The sequence below is a fragment of the Vipera berus genome (genome assembly GCF_964194415.1).
Source record: "Vipera berus genome assembly, chromosome: 5".
In the NCBI taxonomy this organism is placed as follows: Eukaryota; Metazoa; Chordata; class Lepidosauria; order Squamata; family Viperidae; genus Vipera; species Vipera berus.
This window is the reverse complement of record NC_138207.1, coordinates 64348230-64370332: the sequence shown is the minus strand read 5'-3', so window position 1 is coordinate 64370332 and position 22103 is coordinate 64348230. Positions and strand designations below refer to the sequence as shown.

The following is a 22103-nucleotide window of genomic DNA, read 5'->3' as shown; positions in this document are numbered from 1 at the left end:
AGATTATAGACGATGTTTTTAAAGCAAATTAAGCAGCCATCCGCTTTTATTCTAGTCATTTTGCAGACATACAAACTAAACCCTTTGAGACTTGAGATGGCGCGACTTTCGAGACAAAACAAAATCATTTATCATCCTTGGAGGAGAAAAGGGATTTTACAGCCAACCTTCAAATCAATTCCAAATGAATGCGTTTCCTTCCAAACAGATTGAAAACTGGCAGGCAGGTCACCTCTCTCTGTAAAGGAACCGTTTCTGTCTATCCAGCTGGAAGGGCACTAGGACCACGCAAAGGAGCAGCAGGAAGAAAGCGAAGAAGACAACAATTAGTTCCATTATAATGACAACTGTAAATGTTGGCAAGGGCAGTTTTTCACGGGCCCGCCTTCTTTCACTAAAGATTTTTAGTGCCTCCTGTTGCCAGCTTGGATGATTTGCTCAATTGTTGCAACGGTCAACAGATTTGTTCTTGCCAAGGGAGGGGGGGGGGAGAAAAAGCCAACCCACCAACAGTTTAAATTAAAAAAAAAATATGAAACCAAAGCCCAACTCATCATCAGCCTATGCAGGAGCAGGAGGGGTTTCGGAGTGAACTGCATGCAGGAAATATCTCACATCCTGAGTTTCAGGACTGTTTCGCTGGCTCTGTAACTGTGCATTAATGGGGCTGGGACCAGCTGATCGAAGTTTGTCTTTCAGTCTGGATTAAGATGTCAGAGCGTCTCCAGGCAGGACGACAAGGCAACCCTCCTCTTCCTCACCCCCCGACCCAGATACTCTGTCTGCTGCTCAGCCTCTTAATGACACCCTCATCCGGTAAGTTGGCAACCCTCACCTATCGAGAGCTAACCTCAACCCCCGACCCATCCCCAAACGCCTCCGAGCAACGGCTTTCCCCCCCTCCCCAAGTTTTGCCAGGGCGCCGTCGACGGAGCCAGCCGGTCCCGAGCGTTCAGACGTTGCGCGGAGTTTTTTGCCCGGCCGAACAAAGAACCGTCCCTCTTGTCTTTTTTTCTCTTGACTGCTTTGGCAAATTTGACTTTTTTTTTTTAATTTCTCACTTTCGGGGGAAAAAGAGCAAGTTTGGGCGGGGAGCGGAGCGCTACTCCGCCGGGCCGGTTGCCGTGTCAGCCCCCCAGTCTGGTTAGGATGGAGGTGGAGGAGACACGGCTGCTGCCTTCCGACGCTCACCCGGCGCGGAGGACATGCCCGCTGGCTAGCCGTGGCCCGGACGCCTCCCACGCCCCCCTCACGCCTTCCTTGGAGGAAATTCCCTTCGGCTGCCCGTCCGTAACAATTCTTTAGATCAGGGGTCTTCAAACTTGGCCCTTTTATGACTTGTGGACTTCAACTCCCAGAATTCCTCAGCCAGCTTTGCTGGCTGAGGAATTCTGGGAGTTGAAGTCCACAAGTCATAAAAGGGCCAAGTTTGAAGACCCCTGCTTTAGATGGAGGGGGGGGCTTCTTCCTCACCACCCACCACCATCACCCTCCTCCACCACCCGCCCAGCCAGGATAGCAGCCGTAAAGTGGAAGTGGGTAATAGCAGGTGAAGAATTGCTGCAAGTGTGAGAAATCGTATCTAGCCTGCTGTGGTAAATACGGGTAGTCCTCGACTTACAACGGTTCACTTTGTGACCGTTCAAAGTTACCAGGACACTGAAAAAAAGTCACTTTAGGACCGTTGTTTGGTTTTGTTTTTTTACAGTTACTTTGCCGCCTTCCCGTGATCATGTGTGCAAAATTCAGATGCTTGGCAACTGGGTTCATATGTATGACGGTTGCCGTGTCCCAAGGTCATGGGATTCCCTTTTGTGACCTTCTGACAGGCAAAATCGATGGACAAGGCACTGAACAACAGGCTTACTGACTTATCAACTTGTGCTTCACTTAACAATGTTGGCAAGAAAGGTCGTAAAAAGGGCCAAAGCTCAATAAATGTTTCATTTAGCCACAGAAATTTTGGGGCCAATTGTGGTCGTAAGTCAAAAACTACCTGTAAACGATAAACCGTGCCATTCCCCAAGAGACACTGAGGCAGTAGCTGCATGGAGCATGGATACTGAGGCAGCTCTCTTAGTAGTGTCATGGAGCATTATGGTACCTGTTGACACATTCAGCTATAGATGTAAGATTAATTATTCACATAATGCATTCTGCCTTGTTTTCTCTTGGCATTGTTATCATTTGCAAATAGAAGTATATCTTTATCTTTTTTTATTTCTATACATTCTTGTTAAGAATTACACTGCTGAAAAGAACACCCCTGGGCTTTTCCCATGATCTTGAAGTTATAATCCTCTTCCTGTTTCAATAGAAGCAGCTACAATTTATTTCTGAATATTGTTGGGTGGAGCAAGAATGTGGGAAATGTTGACTTGGGTGCATGTTTAAGCTGTTTCCCACTTTTTAAAATGGAATAACACGGATATAATTGAGAATAGTTAACATCCTACCAAAGTTCAGAAATAGCCTATGATGAAATTCAGAAGAACTAAACTCTCAAATGAGATTGTGTAAGAAGATTACACAATAGGACTATATTTAAAATAATTACTATAGGACTATATTTAAAATAGGACTATATTTAAAATAATTACTTAGGGAACAAGCTCTTCCCCAGTATAAAGTATCCTGTTGTCCTTAAAAGTATGCTAAATTACTGAAAGAAGGAGCTTTGTTTCTTATTTTTTTATTCCAATACAATAATCAGTTCTAATTGTAATCCTGAAATAATGGATTTAGTGTGATCATCATCTACACTTTTCTGTCTTTCCCTTGCAAGCCATATGATGCAATAACAAAATACGTTAGAAAAATGGGAACATTTTTATTCTGGTATGCCAAAATATTGCACTTATTGAAAGTTAAATCATGTGTGCGTCTCAGTCTAGATTAATCAATAATTGAACTGGCCTGTCTAAAATGCAAACACATTGGTAAATTGGCATACTCCTTTAATATAAAGAGAATAATACCAGATACATTTTACTTATAAAATGTAAAACAATTATTTTTCAATTCTACAGCTATTTACTATTTAATTGTTATGATCTGAAGGAATTCTTTGTCCAGGCTTCCTCCACAGCTGAATGCCTTTTTGCAGTATTTGTGTTTTGTGTTAAATGATCAGGACAAATAGAAGTTTTGTTGCCCAGTCTGAAGTGAAAGAAGCTATCTCATTCCTAATGTTGCAGAATCAGCCAAGCATTTTTTCTTGGAGAACAAACATTCCTTTCTGCTAAGCTTCTTGGATCTAAGTCAGTTTAGGATTTTACATCCATCATAACAGCTGCCATGAGATTGTTCCAACTCTCTTATATGACACACACTAGATTGAATACTCTCTCTGTGGCAGAAGATTGTTGGTCTGAAGGTGAAGGATTTAGAATATGTTGCTTGTTCAAGTCAATTCCCTTTTTATGGAGAATTAGAATGATGGTGAATTTCTCTTTTGCAAGAGTTCAGGATATATAAAGATCATTGGCTCTCAGATAATAAAAAGACTATTTTTGTTTTGCTTAATGATTCTGGACCTATTGAAGCTCTGACCAATCTGTGTCAGGCAGAAATAATTAGTTGCAAGGTAGTAGTGAATTAGTAGATGCTATTGAACAAAACCAACTTGTTTGCTGTTCTGGGTAGTTGGGAGACATTTATTTATTTATTTTATTTATTTATTTTTGGGACTTATATGCCGCCCTATCTCCCAAAGGACTCAGGGCGGCTAACAACAATAAAAACAACAATACAAAAGTTAAGAGAAATTAAATAAACAGCCCCAAAATAAATTAATTAAACAATTAAAACAATTAAAAATTAAAACATTTTAAAAACCCGTCGTCAGTCCAGGTCAGCCTGATGAAAAAGGAAAGTTTTGAGGTCGCGGCGAAAGGACCGGAGATCCGGGGCCATCCGGAGCTCAAGGGGGAGTTGGTTCCACAGGGCTGGCACTCCCACAGAGAAGGCCCTCCTCCTGGGGCTCGCCAGCCGACATTGTCTAGCTGATGGCACCCTGAGGAGGCCCTCTCTGTGTGAGCGCACTGGGCGATGGGAAGTCATCCCCGGCAGCAGACGGTCCTGCAAATATCCCGGGCCTAGGCCATTTAAATATAACAAGATAGAAAATCAAAATAAATACAAGTCAATTTTAGTAAAATCTCATTATCTAGTCTACTATGACAATGAAGAAGCACTTTTCCTTTACAGTAATATCCTTACAAACAAATGTAGAATTTTCCAAGAACTTTAAAATACTGCCTTCATCATGATATGGAATTATTAGTAGGCTTTATAGTAATTGTCCTGACTTTGGGATTTTGTTCCCAAACTATTCTCCTAGGCATTTGTAATACATTAGTTATTAGGAATTTTAGATCAGTTACTAGCTCCTGACATTAAGGAGTGATTTTAACATAGTGTGGTTTTTGTTGTTGTTGTATTGTACTCATTGAGTTCCTAGTCTAGGCTTGATTTCAGTGATTTGCCGTGTTTTCACTTAGAATGATATGAATATCTCTGAGTTTTTAAATCCAATCTGAAGCCTGGAACAGATACTAGTCAAACATATTCAGATGTATAGATACATTGAAAAAGTAGTACATATGAACAATAATAATACTGGAAGACAGAACAAGCCACGTTGGAAGTAACATGAAGTGAATATTAGGACTGGAGTGAAGCACTATCATTTCATGAGCATAAGGAAGGTTGGGTTTAACTTGTATATGTTATAAATTGTGCAAAAAATATATTGTGCTTATATGGGGAGAGAACTATGGAACAAAACCTTGCATAGGACTGTGAGCACTTAGTTCCAAACTAAGCTTGTTTTCATTTATCTCAAAGAGGTAAAAGTGGATACCATTGAAACCATACCTTCCATTGAGGAGAATGTCCTGGGTGGCCAAGTTCAAACTACTCTAGCTGGTGCTTAAGACTGAGCAATATTAGAACATCTCCAGACATTTTGACCAACTTGACTTTTTCCTTTTGAGGAAAGCTAGGGTAGAATTGCGCTAGCAGGCATTTTGGGTAGACCTTCTTCCCTGAAATCATGGCTGTAAAGATGGTTAGAAATTTATGCTACAAGTGGTTTGACTTCTGCTATAGAATTAGAGGGGACGCAGTGGCTCAGTGGGTTAGGACGCTGAGCTTGTTGATCAGAAGGTTGGCAGTTTGGCGGGTCGAATCCTGAGTGCCGCGTAACAGAGTGAGCGCCTGTTACACGTCCCAGCTTCTGCCAACCTAGCAGTTCGAAAGCATGTAAAAATGCAAGTAGAAAAATAGGAACCACTACAGTGGGAAGGTAACAGCGTTCTGTGTTCCTTTGGCATCTAGTCATGCCGGCCACATGACCACGGAGCGTCCTCGGACAAGCGCTGCCTCTTTGGCTTTGAAACGGAAATGAGCACCAGCCCCTAGTGTTGGAAACGACTAGCACGCATGTGTAGGGGAACCTTTACCTTTACCTTTTTTATAGAATTAGAAATACTTAAGCAGCACTAAAGCATAAAGCAATGAATTATTATGGTTGGTCACATAGTCAGACAGATGTTTAGACTAGATTCTGCATTTTTGTCTACCTATTCTCCAAAGCACCTGAAGGCAGGACATGAAGCGATAGATGGAAACTAACCAAAGAGAGAAGCAACCTAGAACTAAGGAGAAAGTTCCTGACAGTTAGAACAATTAATCAGTGGAACAGCCTGCCTCCAGAAGCTGTGAATGCTCCAACCCTGGAAGTTTTTAAGAAGAGACTGGACAGCCATTTGTCTGAAATGGTTTAGGGTTTCCTGTCTGAGCAGAGGGTTGGAATAGATGACCTCCAAGGTCCCTTCCACCTTTATTATTATTATTATTGTTGTTGTTGTTGTTAAATCCTTCAAAGGACCTGGGTTAGGCAAATGTTGTTTGATAGTGTTAAACATATTATTGCAGGATGTGAGCTGTTCCAAGTAAAGCTGCCATTTGCAACTACCTGATGATGATTTTTTCAATCCGTACAGTGTTTATTCCCAGATATTTTGGGATTACACCCATGGAGGATATTAATATTCATCCATATTAATATTGGTACCACCTTTGCTTTCTTTTGCCACAGTCATTCTAGTTCTGTTTGTAGGTCTTTGTGATTTTCTCCCGTTCATTCTTTTCTATTCTGCTGTCTTCAAGTACTGCCATCTCTACAATTCAGACGTTTTTTTTATCAACAGTTGTTAGGTCTGGAGTGTTACGTGGCAAGTGCCTGTCTGTTAGTATTCTAAAGTCAGAAAATACTTCAGCTTCTTTATATTCTATTATTTTGTCGAAATGCAGGCAAATGGCATTTCTTGCAGATATTACAATATACCATTGTTGCTACTTTATCACACCATTGTTTGTAGTCAGTCTGTGCAGTCTTCTTGTAGAAGCTAACTAGGTTGCGGAAGTGGCATTTGCTTTCTGTTGCTGTCTTCTCAATTCTGGCTTTGTGTGCATTTGTTCTTAAGGCTTGGCCTTATGCAGCCAGAATCAGCCCCTCTTTTTTTCAACTTTCCTGCTCAGAGCCATGGCCAAGTCTTGTTATTTGCTTTGCCTCCTAGTTTTTTTTTGTGTGTACTGTCCATGTAATACTTTGCCTTGCCATGTTTCTTTTCTATTCTTCGTTTGGTTTTTATTTCCAATGATTCTGAACACCATCCAACAATATCAGGAGAGTACCAGTAAATTTTAAAAGCTTTATTTTAGGAATATAAATATCTCATATTCAGTCTTTTAATTTATTTATTTATTTTATTTTATTTTATTTTAATTCCATTTATATCCCGCCCTTCTCCGAAGACTCAGGGCGACTTACAAGCTTAGCAGTAGCCTTCATTCTATGTATATGCCTGCTTATTAGGGCTTTCACACACACCCCAAGCGGCATTATTACAAAGTCAGCTTAATTGCCCCCAACAATCTGGGTCCTCATTTTACCTACCTCGGAAGGATGGAAGGCTGAGTCAACCTTGAGCCTGGTGGGATCCGAACCTGCACTAATTGCAGGCAGCTGGTGTTACTTAAGGAGGCATTAGCCCACTCCTCCACCAAGGCTCTTCACCAAACATGACATAACAATAAATCCTTCTTGCCATTGGCCAAGGAGTGGGAAATTCAGGAATTTTTTGAGATGATCTTCAGTGGAATAGAAGCTGGGATTTCTAACTTCTCCTTTCTTCAGTTCTCATGGCTGGCTCAGGAATTCTGGGAGATGAAGTCCAGAAGTCATAAAAGACCCATATTTCCCTATCCCTGTTGTACCTGATGGATGAATCTTCATCAGTCTGCAGAGGTCATTCACCTTTGTGGGCATAATTAGGATATTCCTGTTTGTGTCCGTATCCAACCATTCTATAACCTCAGGGAATACAAGATAGTTGTTGGAATGATGGATTCTGTAAATTCTCTATCCCTTCACAGCCTGGTACATCTTGAGGTGTCTCTGAATGTATTTGTAAGCATATGTCACTTTCTGTGGGTATAACACTTCCACTTTAATATCTGTCTATTAATTTGCCCAAGTAACAAGATCTTAGCTGCCTTGCATCTTGCCTAAAGGAGAGAAAGGCAGGATAGCCAAAACATCACCATGCTGGTAGATAATTCCAATCTAGCTCGTTATTTATTTTAATCAACTTAATTTTAATGGATTTAATTCAGTTCAATTCACCACTTTACAAGAGATGAGAAAGAAAGAATTGGGACTTAGTAGTACCAGGGAGAAGGAATTAACTCTTCTTTGAAATTGTGGAACCAGATGGCTAGTTGCCATGCTGCAGGTTTTCTGTCCTTACTTTGCATGTTTTCCTGTGAAGATGTACAGAACTAAGGATTGTCAAACTACAGTGCAATGTATATGTTTAATACAGAGCTGAAAACAAATGGACATTTGAAGAAGTGTTTATGTTATCAGTTGGTAGCCAGGCACTTAAGGATTAATCCTGGGAAAAGTAATGTAATGTATAATGACATCTGTGCATGAACAGTGAGAGGTTAAATAGAAATATGGGACAGATTGAAAAATATAATGTATATACAGCTAAAATATTTAAAGATACCCACATCTCACACTGTATGTGAAGTGAATGATTCTGAAATAATGCACAGAAGTTGAAATATGCACATAGCTGAGAATTGAGTTTGTTTTATTTTTATGTGCATACTTTATATTGATGTTACATATTAAGTCCCTTATAGTAACACAATTTTTAGTCAGGGTTTTTGAAAAAATAGGAAAGAAATGGAAAGAGCTATGTGAAAATTTGAAGAACGAAACTGGGAGATTATCCATCCAGGAACTCCTAATATGTTAGATGCCTACAGTTTCCATGGGATCCTCAGATTAAGTTCACATTCCAACTTAGAAGGGAGAGAAGAATAATTCTGGGTGAAAGAAAACAAAACTTTGTACATTAAGCCTCTGGAAATGAGTAAAATCTGTAAATCTTATTAGGTTTGACATAGAGAAGAGTTAATATATTGACTATAATATATTGAAAGACATTCCTGGAGCAATATCAATTTTCAGTCATCACTTTTCCTCTTATACTATATTTAATGTACATGTATTTAATATTGTTGCACGCCTGCTGCTATAGTCCAACAAATCTGAGCAGTTTAAAAATTCTGTTTGCTGACCCTACGCTTGATTTTTAAATTTAAAATCATTGTATTAAAAAAACTTCAACAATCTTTTACCTCGCACAGAAGTAATTAATCCATGCAGTCTTAACTGAAAGCTTTTGTAGTCATGTAAAATTTAGGAGTGCTTTGTGTTTGGGGGGAACAAAAAGGAATATACCGTTGTGTTCATGTCTGTCTTATTAGAAATTCATAGGTATCATCAATGTGTTCTTTGGTCTGATCCAACATAGCTCTTTGTTTTGTTTTTCTTTATCATGCTGTGACAATTTAGATCCTTTCAAGAATAATACCCTTCCCTCAGACATTTACAGTGTTACCTACAAGATGCCCCTTTTTCTGTAACTTTGGCCTTAAAAAAGATAGATAGCTTTTGATTACTATTACTGTCAGTGCATTGGCACTGGAATATGCACATTTAACTAAGAAGAAAGCCCCCTTTTTTTTCCACCCAGAACTATTATTTGAAGCCATCTCTTGGGTGGTGCATAATTCTGCTCATGCTGGCCTTGCTCCATTCCCTTTCAGAGTGATAGAAACTGGCCACATAGCTTTTATTCCACTTTTATAAGTAAAATAGCTATAAAACTAAGTTACTAATAAGATAGATGAAGTTTTGGGAAGGCTACAGAAACAGGCAGAGGAACCCCTGTTTCTAATGTTCATCAAATACTCAACATTTCAAGATATTTTTCTTTTACAAAGGCTACAGGAATTTTTTAATACTAAGTGTATTAGAAAATTATAGTTGGAAAGATTAAAAACAAATACTAACATTAAAACTAAAAGAATAAAAAATAGAAGGTGCAGAAAAAAATAGAAAAGAAAATATAAAGTAAAAAAGAACTATATAAAAAATCTTCATCTAAAGAAATATAAACCATTTTAGTAACTTATTTCTTTCTACAAGTGATCCCTTCCTCCCATATCCCATCTCTTATTTAATCGTGATCAGCAAATGTCCATTGAGGCAGGGTCCCCAACCCTCAGCAATGACGCACTACTGGGCCTTGAGTTGTTCCAAACCAGACCGTGGAAGTGGTGGGTGAGTGCGCACACATGTACATCCCCACTTGCTCGAGTAGCAGGGCTGCTCGTGCAAATGGAAGACCACTCATGCACATGCTTGCTGCTGATGCAAATGGAGTTGTGTGTACGTGTGCTTGCTTGCCACTCGCATAGAACCATCTCCCCTTCCTTGCTCCCGGTCTACAAAGCTAGCAAGATTGGGGAACTCTGCATTAAACGTTACCAGAGATAGCAACATACCTATTTTAACCACGATTATATAAACCAACTTTATATTCCTTTCTTTTACTTTTCACATACCTGGTCCTTAGTCAGTTCATATAGTGTCCTGAAACTTGATTTATTTTCATTTTTTTTCTTTTTCCTTTCTCACAAAATTCTTCAAAGCTTTAATAATGGTCTTTTGTAAATCCAATGTAAGAAAATTATCCATGTCACTCTCTTGGTTTGTTATTTGGATATGCCTTTTCATTTATTAAGACAATTGGTTTCTTTTCTATGTCTAATGTAGCATCTTTTTCCATATCATTCTTGTAATCTGTCATTTTTAAATTCACTTTCAGATCAATCTCATTCTCTTTTGGTGGAACCATCTTCAGTTCATCATTTCTCCCCTGGAAATGAAGCCAGACAAAAACTTTTAAATGGCTATTTCATGACCAATTAGGTTATTGCAGGAGTTCACTCCTAGCATTCAAAATGAATGCATGGTTTCATGAGGTATTATATAATTTGATATTTGTTCCTATATGAAAAATCCTCTCAATTTTTTTCCTGACATCACATTAAACAAACAAAATGCCAGCCATCAGCATTTACAAGAGTTAGAAATATTTGGATCCCAACCACCTAAACATGCATTTATGTATTTTATATGTTTCAGTATATTTTCATTGTACATTGCAACATTCCACAAGCACTATTGACCCTATAAGGTTCTTAAGAACCGAGATATTGCTAACATGAAATGTATTTTTAAGCTGACTATGGGCTTTTATCCACTATAAGTACCTATGGCTTTCTATGTTCCACAAAAAGTCTGCTTTCAGTTATAAATGTAAAGTTTCAGAAAGGATAATTATAGTGAAATTTTGAATGAGAGCTACTATTCAGTCCAAAATAGCTACTAATGCATTTGTGTTGTGGTGCAGTATTTGAGCTGGCTGTAAATAGCATATCCTGCAAATCCAGAAGTATTTGTTGAAAGAAATATATTTATCCTGAAAGCAGAAACTCTTCTGTCATGATGCAAGCATGCCTTCACATCCTAAGCAGAATGCTAATAGGAAGAACAATACATCCAGAGCTCTCAGCTTTTATGATGCAGGTCTATTCTTTTTAAAATTTGGATTGTTCTTTTACTTGAGAATTTCTGCCAAAGTTATTGTGAAAGCCAAGTCAGTATCTAACAAAGTAATGCAAGAGAAAAAAACATTCAAAAGTCTGAGCTTTTGCAATGCTACTAGCTTCTCTGTGAATTTTTTATACTAGTAGCCTACAGCATGGCTTTCTTACCCCTTCTGTATATATTTATGGGATAATGTGAATGATTGGGTCTCATGTATACAACTGCTTTGGGAAATAAGATTATTCTGCTCATGTGTTGCACTGATATTTTTATGAAACAAAACACTTTTTTGACATGGTTGAAGGTTACAAATTCAAGATTCTAATTTAATCTCAATTTTACATTAATTTGTTTAAACATTGTTTTTAAAATCCCATATTGAAAGCGCCCTAAGCCTTTTTGCACCAGATTGATTGCATCTGTTTTAGTACTGAAGGAATTTGGCCATTATCCTAATGTTTCTTGCATATTTCTTTGGTGCATCAGACTCAGAGTATTTTTTTACAGTCTGGCAATTTGCATTGTCAAGTCCATGTGATATGATGTAGGCTGTGGCTACAGTGTTAATACTGTTTTTTTAAAAATTATGTATGTATGTGTTAGGCATATGGTGTTAGCCTACAATGTTGGGTTGAAAATATATTAACCATAATGCTATGTCTTTAAGAAGTTAATTGGCCAATGTGTGTGTAAGTGTTCTCATGGCCATAAGAGGAAGCTAGGAACGTAGCTTCTCTCTCTCTCTGAATTCACTGATCTCTACTATTACTGTTTTTGCTCTGCTGTTGGTTTACTACTGTTGTAAACCTGAACTGTGTATTGACCTCTGGACCGGTAAGAAGACTTTGTAGTTTGGATTACTCCTTGGACTGTTGCTATTGTGTATGACTTGGACTGTTTATTTTTGACTGTGCATTTTTGTTTTTACACCACCTCAAAGTAAAATACTTTTTGCTTTTAGAACTCAGTGTATTTCTGTGTGTGACTTTTACTGCTCTCAGTGCCCTTCCTTGTCTGTGCAACTCTTTGGTAGCACAAGGAGACCTCTGCACAATAAATTCCTTAACAGTATGTCTACACACTTCTAAAATATATTGATTTATTTCATAAAACAGATGCACGTTCAAAAGTCCAAACTAAAGAAAGCAAAGTATAAAAACAGCTCCTATGCATTTGAAGTAGTCATTTCTGAACTCTTTAATACACAGTCATCCTATGTTTTGACAGGGTTAGGCCTAGAAAATATCAGGTATGGTGAAGCACAACACATTCTGGCATGTAGTTAAGCAATGACAATATGCAAGAAATAAAGAGTTTATAGAAATGCTACATCAATATACAAATCAAGTGTGTCTTAAAAGAGACACTCAGGCTCAAAATACTTGATTTAAACAAGTTATGTTCTTTCACCAAGTGCCAAATATATGCTTGAATGACTAATGGAGTCATATGGTTCACAGAATGAAGCACTTTATTGTATATAGTTTTGCAGCCTTCCAAACGTTATGCTACAGGGATTATGCTGAGATTAAGAAGATCCAACTGTTGTGTTTGCTTTTGTTATTCAGAGTTCAGTGGACCAAGAAGTGAAATCAGCCATCAAAACTGTATCGTTTTAACTTTCATCTTTGAAAGACAATTTAGCACTGCTAAATTACCATCTTCATGTTAACATGTCAAAGGTAACTTTTTAAAAGCTGTAGAGAATTTGAAAGAAGACACAGTTCTTTCTGGGGCCTATTTTATCAATACATTATTACTCTGAAGGAAGTAATTCACAAAGTGGCAACAGTTAATCTTTCTTTGAATTACATAATTGGAACTCTGCACATTATATTTTTGGTTAAGCAGGCAGGCTATTTAGCTAAATTGTTTGAACTCATCTGTCTCATGTAAGAAGTCATGAATCTAAGCAACATAAAAGATCAAATGGATTTGCAGAAAACCCCTGTGTAGATCAGTTTGAAGTTGGCAGCCCTGTCAAATTAGAGAGAAGATACATTTTAATTAGAAGCAGAAGGAACCGAACATTACATTCAGAAATACATGGTTTCCTTTAACTGCTCTTACATTTTCAGGACCATCAAAAGATGTAGTTAATTTTTAACATTTTTAACATATTTTTACAAGACTGTTGATTTTATAGAGAACCATAAGAGATAAATGAACAAAATAGAACTTAAGGTTTCAAGAAAATGAGGAATATGTTTGTTAGATTGTGGGCTCAGAATTGTCTCCGCTGGCCCCCGTCGTTGTCCCACCGCGGTGGATGCTTCCCGGGTCTGTGCTGTACCACATCTACCTCTGCCTCTCCATCCAGGTCGCCGCTTCCGCTGCTCGAAGCACACTCGTGATGTATGATCGCTCCTAAGCTGCTGCTATTGCAGTGTGTGTGTTTGTCAGAGTCATTGGCTGCCTCATAAGCCATCACCTTGTCTAAAACCTCCTGCAGATTCATCGGTGGCTTTGCGAGGATCCTTTGTCAGCATTGCTGGTCTCTCAGTCCAAACACCACTCGATCCCTGATCCTATCTTCCAGCTCAGGAAATTTACATTGGCAAGCAGCCTGTCTCAGCGCCAAGACGAATTGCGAGGTCAGCTCACCCGGATGCTGGCTGCGCTGGATGAATTTATGCCGCCAATAGATTGGAGCTCTCGCTGGCATGAAATGCTCCTCCAGCTTCTTTTTTAAATCAGCATAAGAGACGTTTTCAACGGGCGTCGGCGAGCACAGACCGACAGCTACATCATACACGTCCTGACCGATTAAGCACAGAAGCGCCTCTGCTTTCATTTTATCTTCTGTGATCTTGTTGATCATCAGGAACCCTTCGACTGATCCCAGATGCGCTCCCCATCGCTCTGGCTCGTTGATGTTGAAACGAAATTCGCTGGTCGCTCCAAATTTAGCCATGTTGCACCGGTCTTAGAATGCTGCTTCGTTAGGAAGGTCTCAGGATTTTTTTTCTACCTTTCCCACTTCAGAGTGACTTCAGCTCTGATTGAAACAGCATCCCACCTTTGTCGCCACTGTTAGATTGTGGTCTCAGGACCACATGGCCAAGATGGATGACGCAGGACAACAGGATTCAGCATAACTTCCTTTATTGATGTAGCACAGACTTGGCAAACAAAGGGGCAACTGCCCCTCTTATATACCTAGCCAGGTATACTTGGAACCAATCCCATTGTCCGGATTTCCCGCTAAAGATTGCCCTGCCAATCCTGACAGGGCACTCTGCCAGTGGCTATCTCTGTGAACATCTCCTATATACATATATACGTAACAATGTTAATACATTTTTGAGGGAGAAACAAGCAACTTTAGCCGTAAACAGTGGGATTTGCATATACATAAGGACCTAATGCTGAATTTGTAAATTCTTAACAGGCAGTTCTAGATCTAATTATTATTAGATCTTGGATTATTCTTTTTTGGAGAATAAATTTTTGCTTTTGTTATAACGGCATTCACAAACAGATTTGCAGTGGTAGTGGGAAAACAATCTCTTCAAATTTAAATATTCTTATATAGGATTACACCCATCTCCCCACAGTGGATAGTTTCTTCTAGAGTGAATGTCTGCCCTATTAGGTATAGGAAGGCTCAAACTGCTTCTATTGAAATTGACTATAAAGAGAATCTTACAAGTTTGATTGTGCTGTACCTCTCCCACTTCTTATAATGGTGAATTAGGGAAATGTCTGCCTGTCGTCGTCAGCCATTCAGTCGTGTCCAACCCTCTGCTACCCTATGGATCAGCACTCTCCATGCCCCTCTGTCTTGCACCTCATTCTTCAGATCCACCATAGTTATCCCAGTGTCGTTCTTTATAGTGTTTAGCCATTGGGTACTAGGATGATCCCCTTCTTCCTTTTCCATTGATCACTCCCAGCATGATTGACTTTTCAAGTGATTCCGCTTGCATATTAGCCTTTGTTTGGCAATCTTGCTTTAAGTGATATTTTTGGTGAGATTTAGTCTAGGACTTCCTTGTTTGTGATTTTTGCATGGTATACATTATAGTCATCTCCAGCACCATAATTCAAAGGCATCCAGCCTTCTCCTTCCTATCTGCCCTTTTCAGAGTCTACGTTTTGCAGCCAAAAGTAGCAACTGGAAAAAATGTTGTCTTGACTAATCTGTATATGGTTGTTAGGCTGATATCTTTGCTTTTCCAGATGTTATTCATGACAGACATTGCAGTTCTTCCAAGGGCTGCAGTCACCATGTTGGTTTTGATTTTAGAGCCCAATATTATGAATTCCTTTACTGTTTCAGTGGGCTCATTGTCAATCAGCACTTTGACCTGTATGTTTTCTGCAGTCATCATTATCTTTGTTTTCTTGATGTTAAGGTGTAATCCAAATTTTTCACGTTTTATCTTTCACTCTGAGGATTAGCCACTCCAGATCTTCTTTGCTTTGTGCAGATGGTATATCATCTGTTCCCCTAATGCCCCTCTTTCAAAAAACCCTCTCTTCAGAACAGCTATGAGGTTCAGAAACATTGTGTAAATGCTGCTTGGTGTTTTACAGAACCATGTTTCATACTTCCATGTTTTCCTCTAATTTTGATTTAATTCCTGTGAAAGATTTTGAACATGCACATTTATACAAGATGTGTCCTTAAAAGCATTTCTTCACAATTCCATTTACCCACAGATGACTTGTCACAAGAGAGAGACTGTCAACTGTCACTAGAATCATTAGGCTGGAAGAAGCTGCTTGGGTTATTGTATCCAATTCCAGCTGTGTACTGGAATCCAAATTAAAGTATCCAAGATAGATGGCTATCTAGCCTCAGCTTGAGTATCCAATGAAGAGAAGGCTACCATCTTTCTGAATAATTGGTTCCCTGTGAATATGCTATTAGTGTTAGAATTTTTCCTCCCTAGGATCTAACTTTCTGGCACTGAAACCCATTATTACGTACAGTATCCTGCATTCTGGAATGACAGAAAATGGATCTTGACTCTCTGTGATATAACATCCTCTCAGTATTTCAAGAGTGCTGTCATATCTTCCTTGGCTTTCTATTTTCGAGGCTAAATATTCTTCTTTTCTCCAATGTTTCTAGTCCCTAGTTATTGTCCTTCTCTGAACCTATGCTGATTTTTCTGCATCCTTCTTGAAGTGTGGTGCTCAGAGCTGACAGTACTCAAAATTAGGATGTGGCCAGTGTAGAATAAAGCGAAACTACTCTTTCCCATTATTTTGAAACTAGTGTTGATGTTGCCTAAAATGACATTATTTCCCTTCAATCCTTCAGATCATTATCAATTTGCAACTTATTCCAAATCATTTTCACAGTGAAAAAATTCACATTTCCACTATTATCTAGCCAGGTGAGATCCATATTATAGTTGAGCACTTACCTGATGTCTTGTTTCCTAACTGAATAATTGTGGAGTTCTATCTGTTAAGTTTCATTCTGGTATTTTCAACACATTTTTATAATTTAAGGTTTGTAATAGCATGTTAAATGAATTCATTTTTAAGAAAGCTGGATTGGGCAAAAAAACCAACCATTTGTCATATTTTCTTGACTTACTGCTTATGTTTATCAGCCTTAGTCATAAATACGTTATCTTAAGCTTTTCTTTTACTACCCATTTTGAAAAGCTAGAGATTGACAATTACCGGTATGTATAAAAAGCAGCAATATGCATATCCATAGAAATTTGAAACATTACAGATAGGTCATGTTAAAAATGGCAATCCAGTAATGCTGGAATTGGTGAATGGTTTTGACAGATAAACAGTGGATCTATTGGTCCATTATATAGGTTGTTTGGGTTTGGATTAGCAAAATGAATTGACAGCATTACTGTATTGTGATATCATTTATAGTAGATGGTTATATTGCCTAGCATTATGTTTTAACTAGATTTTTATGCCTTGTTTTATCATGTTGGAAGAATGCCATAATTTATTGTAATATGTGAATTTGGAAACATGTCTTTTCTGAATTCTACAAATATGTATATAAAAATAAAGCTACATTCAAAATGGCTTAAACTGCAGAGCCTGTTCTTTATTCCTTGCTTTGACATCTATATTCCCCCATACACCTTTATTCAGTTGTCATGAATTTTGTTTGCTATTTGGTTTTATTGTTCTGTCTACTTGATATATCTTCTTTCTGTATTTCTTTATGCATTTTGGCTTCACAACCTTTATTTCACACATTTCCTTGTCTCATATAAATATCATTGCTCCCATATATCCTGTCAGCTTCTGTTTTCAGATATATTTCTAGGTTATGTTAAAAACTACTGTTATAATTTATTTAATTTGTATGTTTTCTTGGAAATTTGGTTTTCAGTTTAGTTAACTTTTTATTTCTGAAAATGTTTTCTGTCTGGCTTATAGGTTAGGTTTTCTACAGGAAACCTAACCTTACGATTTACAAATAAAAATTTGATTCTTGTGCAAGTAAAATCTAATTCATTGCCTGACAACAAAGAATCTGCCTTAATTACAGTGCAAGACATTTTTCTGTCCAAAGAATAGCTGAAATATGATTTGGGCAGATCTTCATGGCTGACTTAATAATGCATAAGCAAATGTCATCCTTTAGTGACTCAACTAAACAACTGATGTAATGGAATTCTTTATAAACTGATGGGGTAGAATTTGGTGGTGGATGTTTGTGTACTTCTAAAAAGTAATGAATTGCATCTACTCGCCACATGTGGGAATATTTTGATGCTTGAGATTTATACCCAAACAGTTCACAGTTGCTTGAAACTCTCATAGGCCCCCTAGGGAATATTAATTGGTAACAGTGATGGCTATACATTAGCTTCTATATCCAAGGCATTACGTTTCCTAATGGCAGTTGTTGGTAAAAATGAGCAGGAGGGTGCTTATCGGTTTACCATAGGCATGTGTTTGGTCACCATGGCAACACAATGCTGGGCTGGATAGATCTTTGTTTGAGACAGTAGTCTTTTCTTAGACTCTGGACAATAAACTTGAGTGCTTACAGAGCTTATGCCGATCTTAAAAAGCTAAGCAAGGTCAGGCCGGAAGCAGTATTTCTGCCATATGTTTGTGTGTATGTATTTGTGTCTCTGTATTGGAGGGATTGATTCATAGAAATGGTACTTTCTTGGGAGCCATTATCATTTTTACATGCTCTACACATTCTTTTAAATGAGCAACTATGAAACATGATACGACTTTCACATTTATTTATTTTTATTTGCTTTACCTATTTTAATTAAGTGACTATCAAGGGAATACAATCATGCCATTAAAACATACATGGTATAACACTATAAGCAATTATAAGACACCACCAAAAGGGGAAAACTTAAGTAAATATCATAGAAACAAGAAAAAAAGATGGTGTTATTTAAAAATCAAAAGTCTCCTTAATTGTGCTTTAAATAATTTTCTAAAAGCTAATGCATGCTGATTGAATTTCAGAGGGCAAAGAATTCCCTTTTTTAAAAAAAAATAATTTTATTGAAGAAATTTTTAATGAAGTAAAAACCATAAAAGAAATTAAGTATAACAAAGAAAAATGGTAAATAGTGAAAAAGAAAACAGAAGAGAAAAAGAAAGAAAAGGAAACCAAAAAATGATAAAGAAGTGATCTCTGATCTTCTTCACACTGCGTATAAATACAAATCTATGTTCCCTCCTCTTTCTAAAGTTTCTTTCCATAAGCTACCCTTTCTAATCTTCAAACCCCCAAATCACATTTTTCTCTTATCTTCAACAAAAGGTCTGTAAGAGGTTTCTTGTAAATGATAAAATCATCTTTCCCTAATCAAATAGGTTAATTTTGCTGTCTCTGCTATGCTTAGGGCATAGGTGTGCCTAGGGCACGGGTCGGCAACCCGCGGCTCCGAAGCCGCATTCGGCTCTTTGAGAGTGGCACCGCCCATTCCGAGAGGTGCGCGCGCACCTTTCCGAAGGGCGGAGGTGCGCGTGCACCTCTCCAAGCCGCCGCCGTCCCGTCCGGAGACCTGCCGCATTCACGGCAGCTGTGCAAACGGGATGGCGGCGGTTTGGAGAGTGCGCGTGCACCTCTCCCAAGCCGCTGCCGTCCGGAGACCTCCCGACGTTTGGGGAGGTTTGGGGAGGTGCGTGCGCACCTCTCAGAATGGGTAGCGGCCCCGCTTGTTGCGAAAGTTGCCGCGGCCCGTCGTGCAACCGGGAACCGGTTCCATCACACATTAAAAAAAGGCAACTGCGCGCGTCTGCGCATGCGCAAGAAACGTTTTTTGCGCATGCGCATGCATGGACGCATGCACGCGGCTCCCACTTTTTTTAATGTGTGATGGAACTGGTTCCCAGTGGCTCTTTTCCTTTTTCGGGTTGCCGACCCCTGGCCTAGGGTGTAAGTGAGTATCTGCCAATGTTTGGCCTGCTGCATTCTGGAGTAATTGAAGCTTCTTGATTGCCTCTAAGGCAATCCCAAGTGCTGATTGAATTTCATTAGTCCAGATGAGTGGTGATGACAGCATGAGTTATGACATCCTCCTCTTCCATTAAGTTTGCAATTGGTACACCAGATGAAACTGGCAAAAGATTCAGTGGTCATAACCTCCACTTGTCCATCTAGTGGTAGTTCTGAATCTAGAAGGACTACAAGTCACAAACTTGCTCCTTCAAAGCAGTGACATCCCATCAAGAAACATCAGTGGTGATATCAGGAAGCTCTGACAGAGAAACAATAACCTCATTTAGCTTTAGCTAAGTTCAATTTCAGCTTATTTCATTCATCTGCTTCCAGACACTGATGAGACATTGACACCCTCTCCTATGTGACCCAGGTTAGCAGTGTATAATTGGGTATCATCAACATATTGATACTAAACCTCAGATCAGACTGAACGGATGACTTTTCCAAGCAGCTTAATGTAGATATTGGATAACAGAGAACAGAGTACCCAACTGTGCAGTCCCATCCCCCAAAAGAGGGATGACTGGCTCATCTCTTTTTGCCCATAACCACTAACAAATTGCCCCATGAAGGAGGAGCAAAAGTACTACTACACAGTGTCTTCAACTCTTAACCGCTGTAAATATTTTAAGAATTATTTCAAGTTCTGAGATATTTTAAACAAAATTTTCACTTTCTAAAGAACTGAGTTCAGCTTATACAAATTAAATAGAAAACTTTATAAGCTCCGACCTGGCTATTTTGATTGCAGTAATGTGGGAGAAAAAATTATTGTCATATGCTGGACATCACGGATTATATCAGTATCTATGCTCTTCCTCCTGAATGCTTCTTCATTGTTAAGTTGGACTTGGATTGGAGACTCTTTCAAATAGTCAGCCACTTAAAAGTAATCTCTATCAAATGCAGTAGTATTCTAAAATTGTGTCCAAAAACATAATGTAAGAAGTCAATGGATCAGAAGAATAACAAAAAAGAGGATCTGTTGCTTTGTTGTTCTATCACAAGTGAATCACTGCCCTTTTCCCTATGTGTTCACCCTGTTTGTGCTTTCAAAGTGGAATCACTGCAACTTGCAACCAAAATATACAAAACATAACACAATGTAAGACATATAAAAGCTTATTCTGATATGTATTTTAATTATTTTTGTGTATTGGCTTATGTTATACTTTCAGATTTACTTAGCAATAGTTTATACTGCTGTACTGCTGATGCCAGTCCTTCACTAACATTTAATATTTTTTAAAAAATTATACTAGGAGAAACTGCTGAAAGTAAACTGGAATTCCCTAGGCAATGGATTCAAAGAGAACAACTAGAACACTACCACATAACCATCCCTTATCTTTTGAGTGGTAAACAGTGGAAACCAATAAAGAATCTTTATGAACAGGTAAGTTGTGTTTCAACTATTTTTTTGTTTTGTTTTGTAGCATCATTTCATGGATTACAGTACAGGAGTATATAGGACTACAATCTTTTTTAATTTGAAGCAATATTTATCTCTTCTTTCCCCAAACTGAAGCACTCTAGAATTTTGGGTGGCCAACCTAAGGAGATCAAATACATTTGAATTTTCTCAGGTTGAAGCTAAACATATATATCTGTCATTGTGCAGAATCACCTTCCTCACTTCGCAATGTGATCACAAATATTTTTATTTTTCCTCAGAAAACTGTTCAGGAGAATAACTTCTTATGCTGGCTCATAGTTTTGGTTAGAAATTGTGGCCTTTTAACTTGCCCAAAGTAAAAGTGTATTCTGATTTGAGGTGAAAAACCACATAAGATGTTAATATATTTTGTTTTATTATTTGTTAAGCAATTAACAGGCAGAATCTGAGATGTGGAAGAATCTCTCCAGATGACCTTGTATATCTAGCTTCTCAGCAAAAGGCACACAGACATGATGCATTTAGAATAATTCTCTTTTTAAATTGTAGATAAAAAGAAAGCCATTTGTACACACAAAATATCTGCATATTATGGTATACACCAGCAGTCCCCAACCTTTATAGCTTGGTGGCATGGTGGGGGAGAGGGGAACCATGCCATGTGAGCAGTGGGTCAGTGCATGTGTGCATGTACACACAGCTCGACTTGCACAAGTTGAGCTATGCACATGTGTGCATGTGTGCCTGCCCACTGGGTGTGCAAGTTGAGCTTTGCGTATATGCATGCTGACCTACTACTCATGTTGCCCGATTGCAAATAGGCCACGGCCCGCGGATTGGGGACCCCTGATATACACAAAAGATAAAACCTGTATAAAAGTCTATGTTCCAGGATTCATATTTTATGTCTCTTCCTCCTGTTTTTCCGAATCAACAGATATTTTGTCATCCTTTGTTGGTCTTCAGAAGTACCTGATCTCTTTTGACATAACAGTTTTTCCCTTCTGAAGAGTGTTGCTATCTTACTTGCTTCAATCCTTCTAGTAGAAGGAATTACTAGAACAAATAAAATGCCTACTGAAAATAAGATTCGTTGAATAATTGAATTACAGTTTTACAACCATTTGAAAGCTTTTTTTTGCTCATATATATCTTTATATAACAATTACTTAGGATTACTTGCAGCACAATCTTATCTATATTTAGTAAGAGATAAACGCCATTGTATTCAATCAGGTTTAGAT

At 38.4% G+C, this 22103-nt stretch overlaps 1 protein-coding gene across 1 annotated transcript in view; it reads left to right on the top strand.

Moving 5' to 3' along the window:
- The first annotated feature begins 513 nt into the window (after positions 1–513).
- Positions 514–22103, top strand: part of ADAM12 (ADAM metallopeptidase domain 12) — a 308768-nt gene continuing 287178 nt past the window's right edge. The window contains exons 1-2 of the mRNA XM_081329681.1: positions 514–816; positions 20726–20859. Coding sequence (XP_081185807.1) covers positions 711–816; positions 20726–20859 — 240 coding nt within the window. The 5' untranslated portion in view covers positions 514–710. The remainder of the gene's footprint in view (positions 817–20725; positions 20860–22103) is intronic.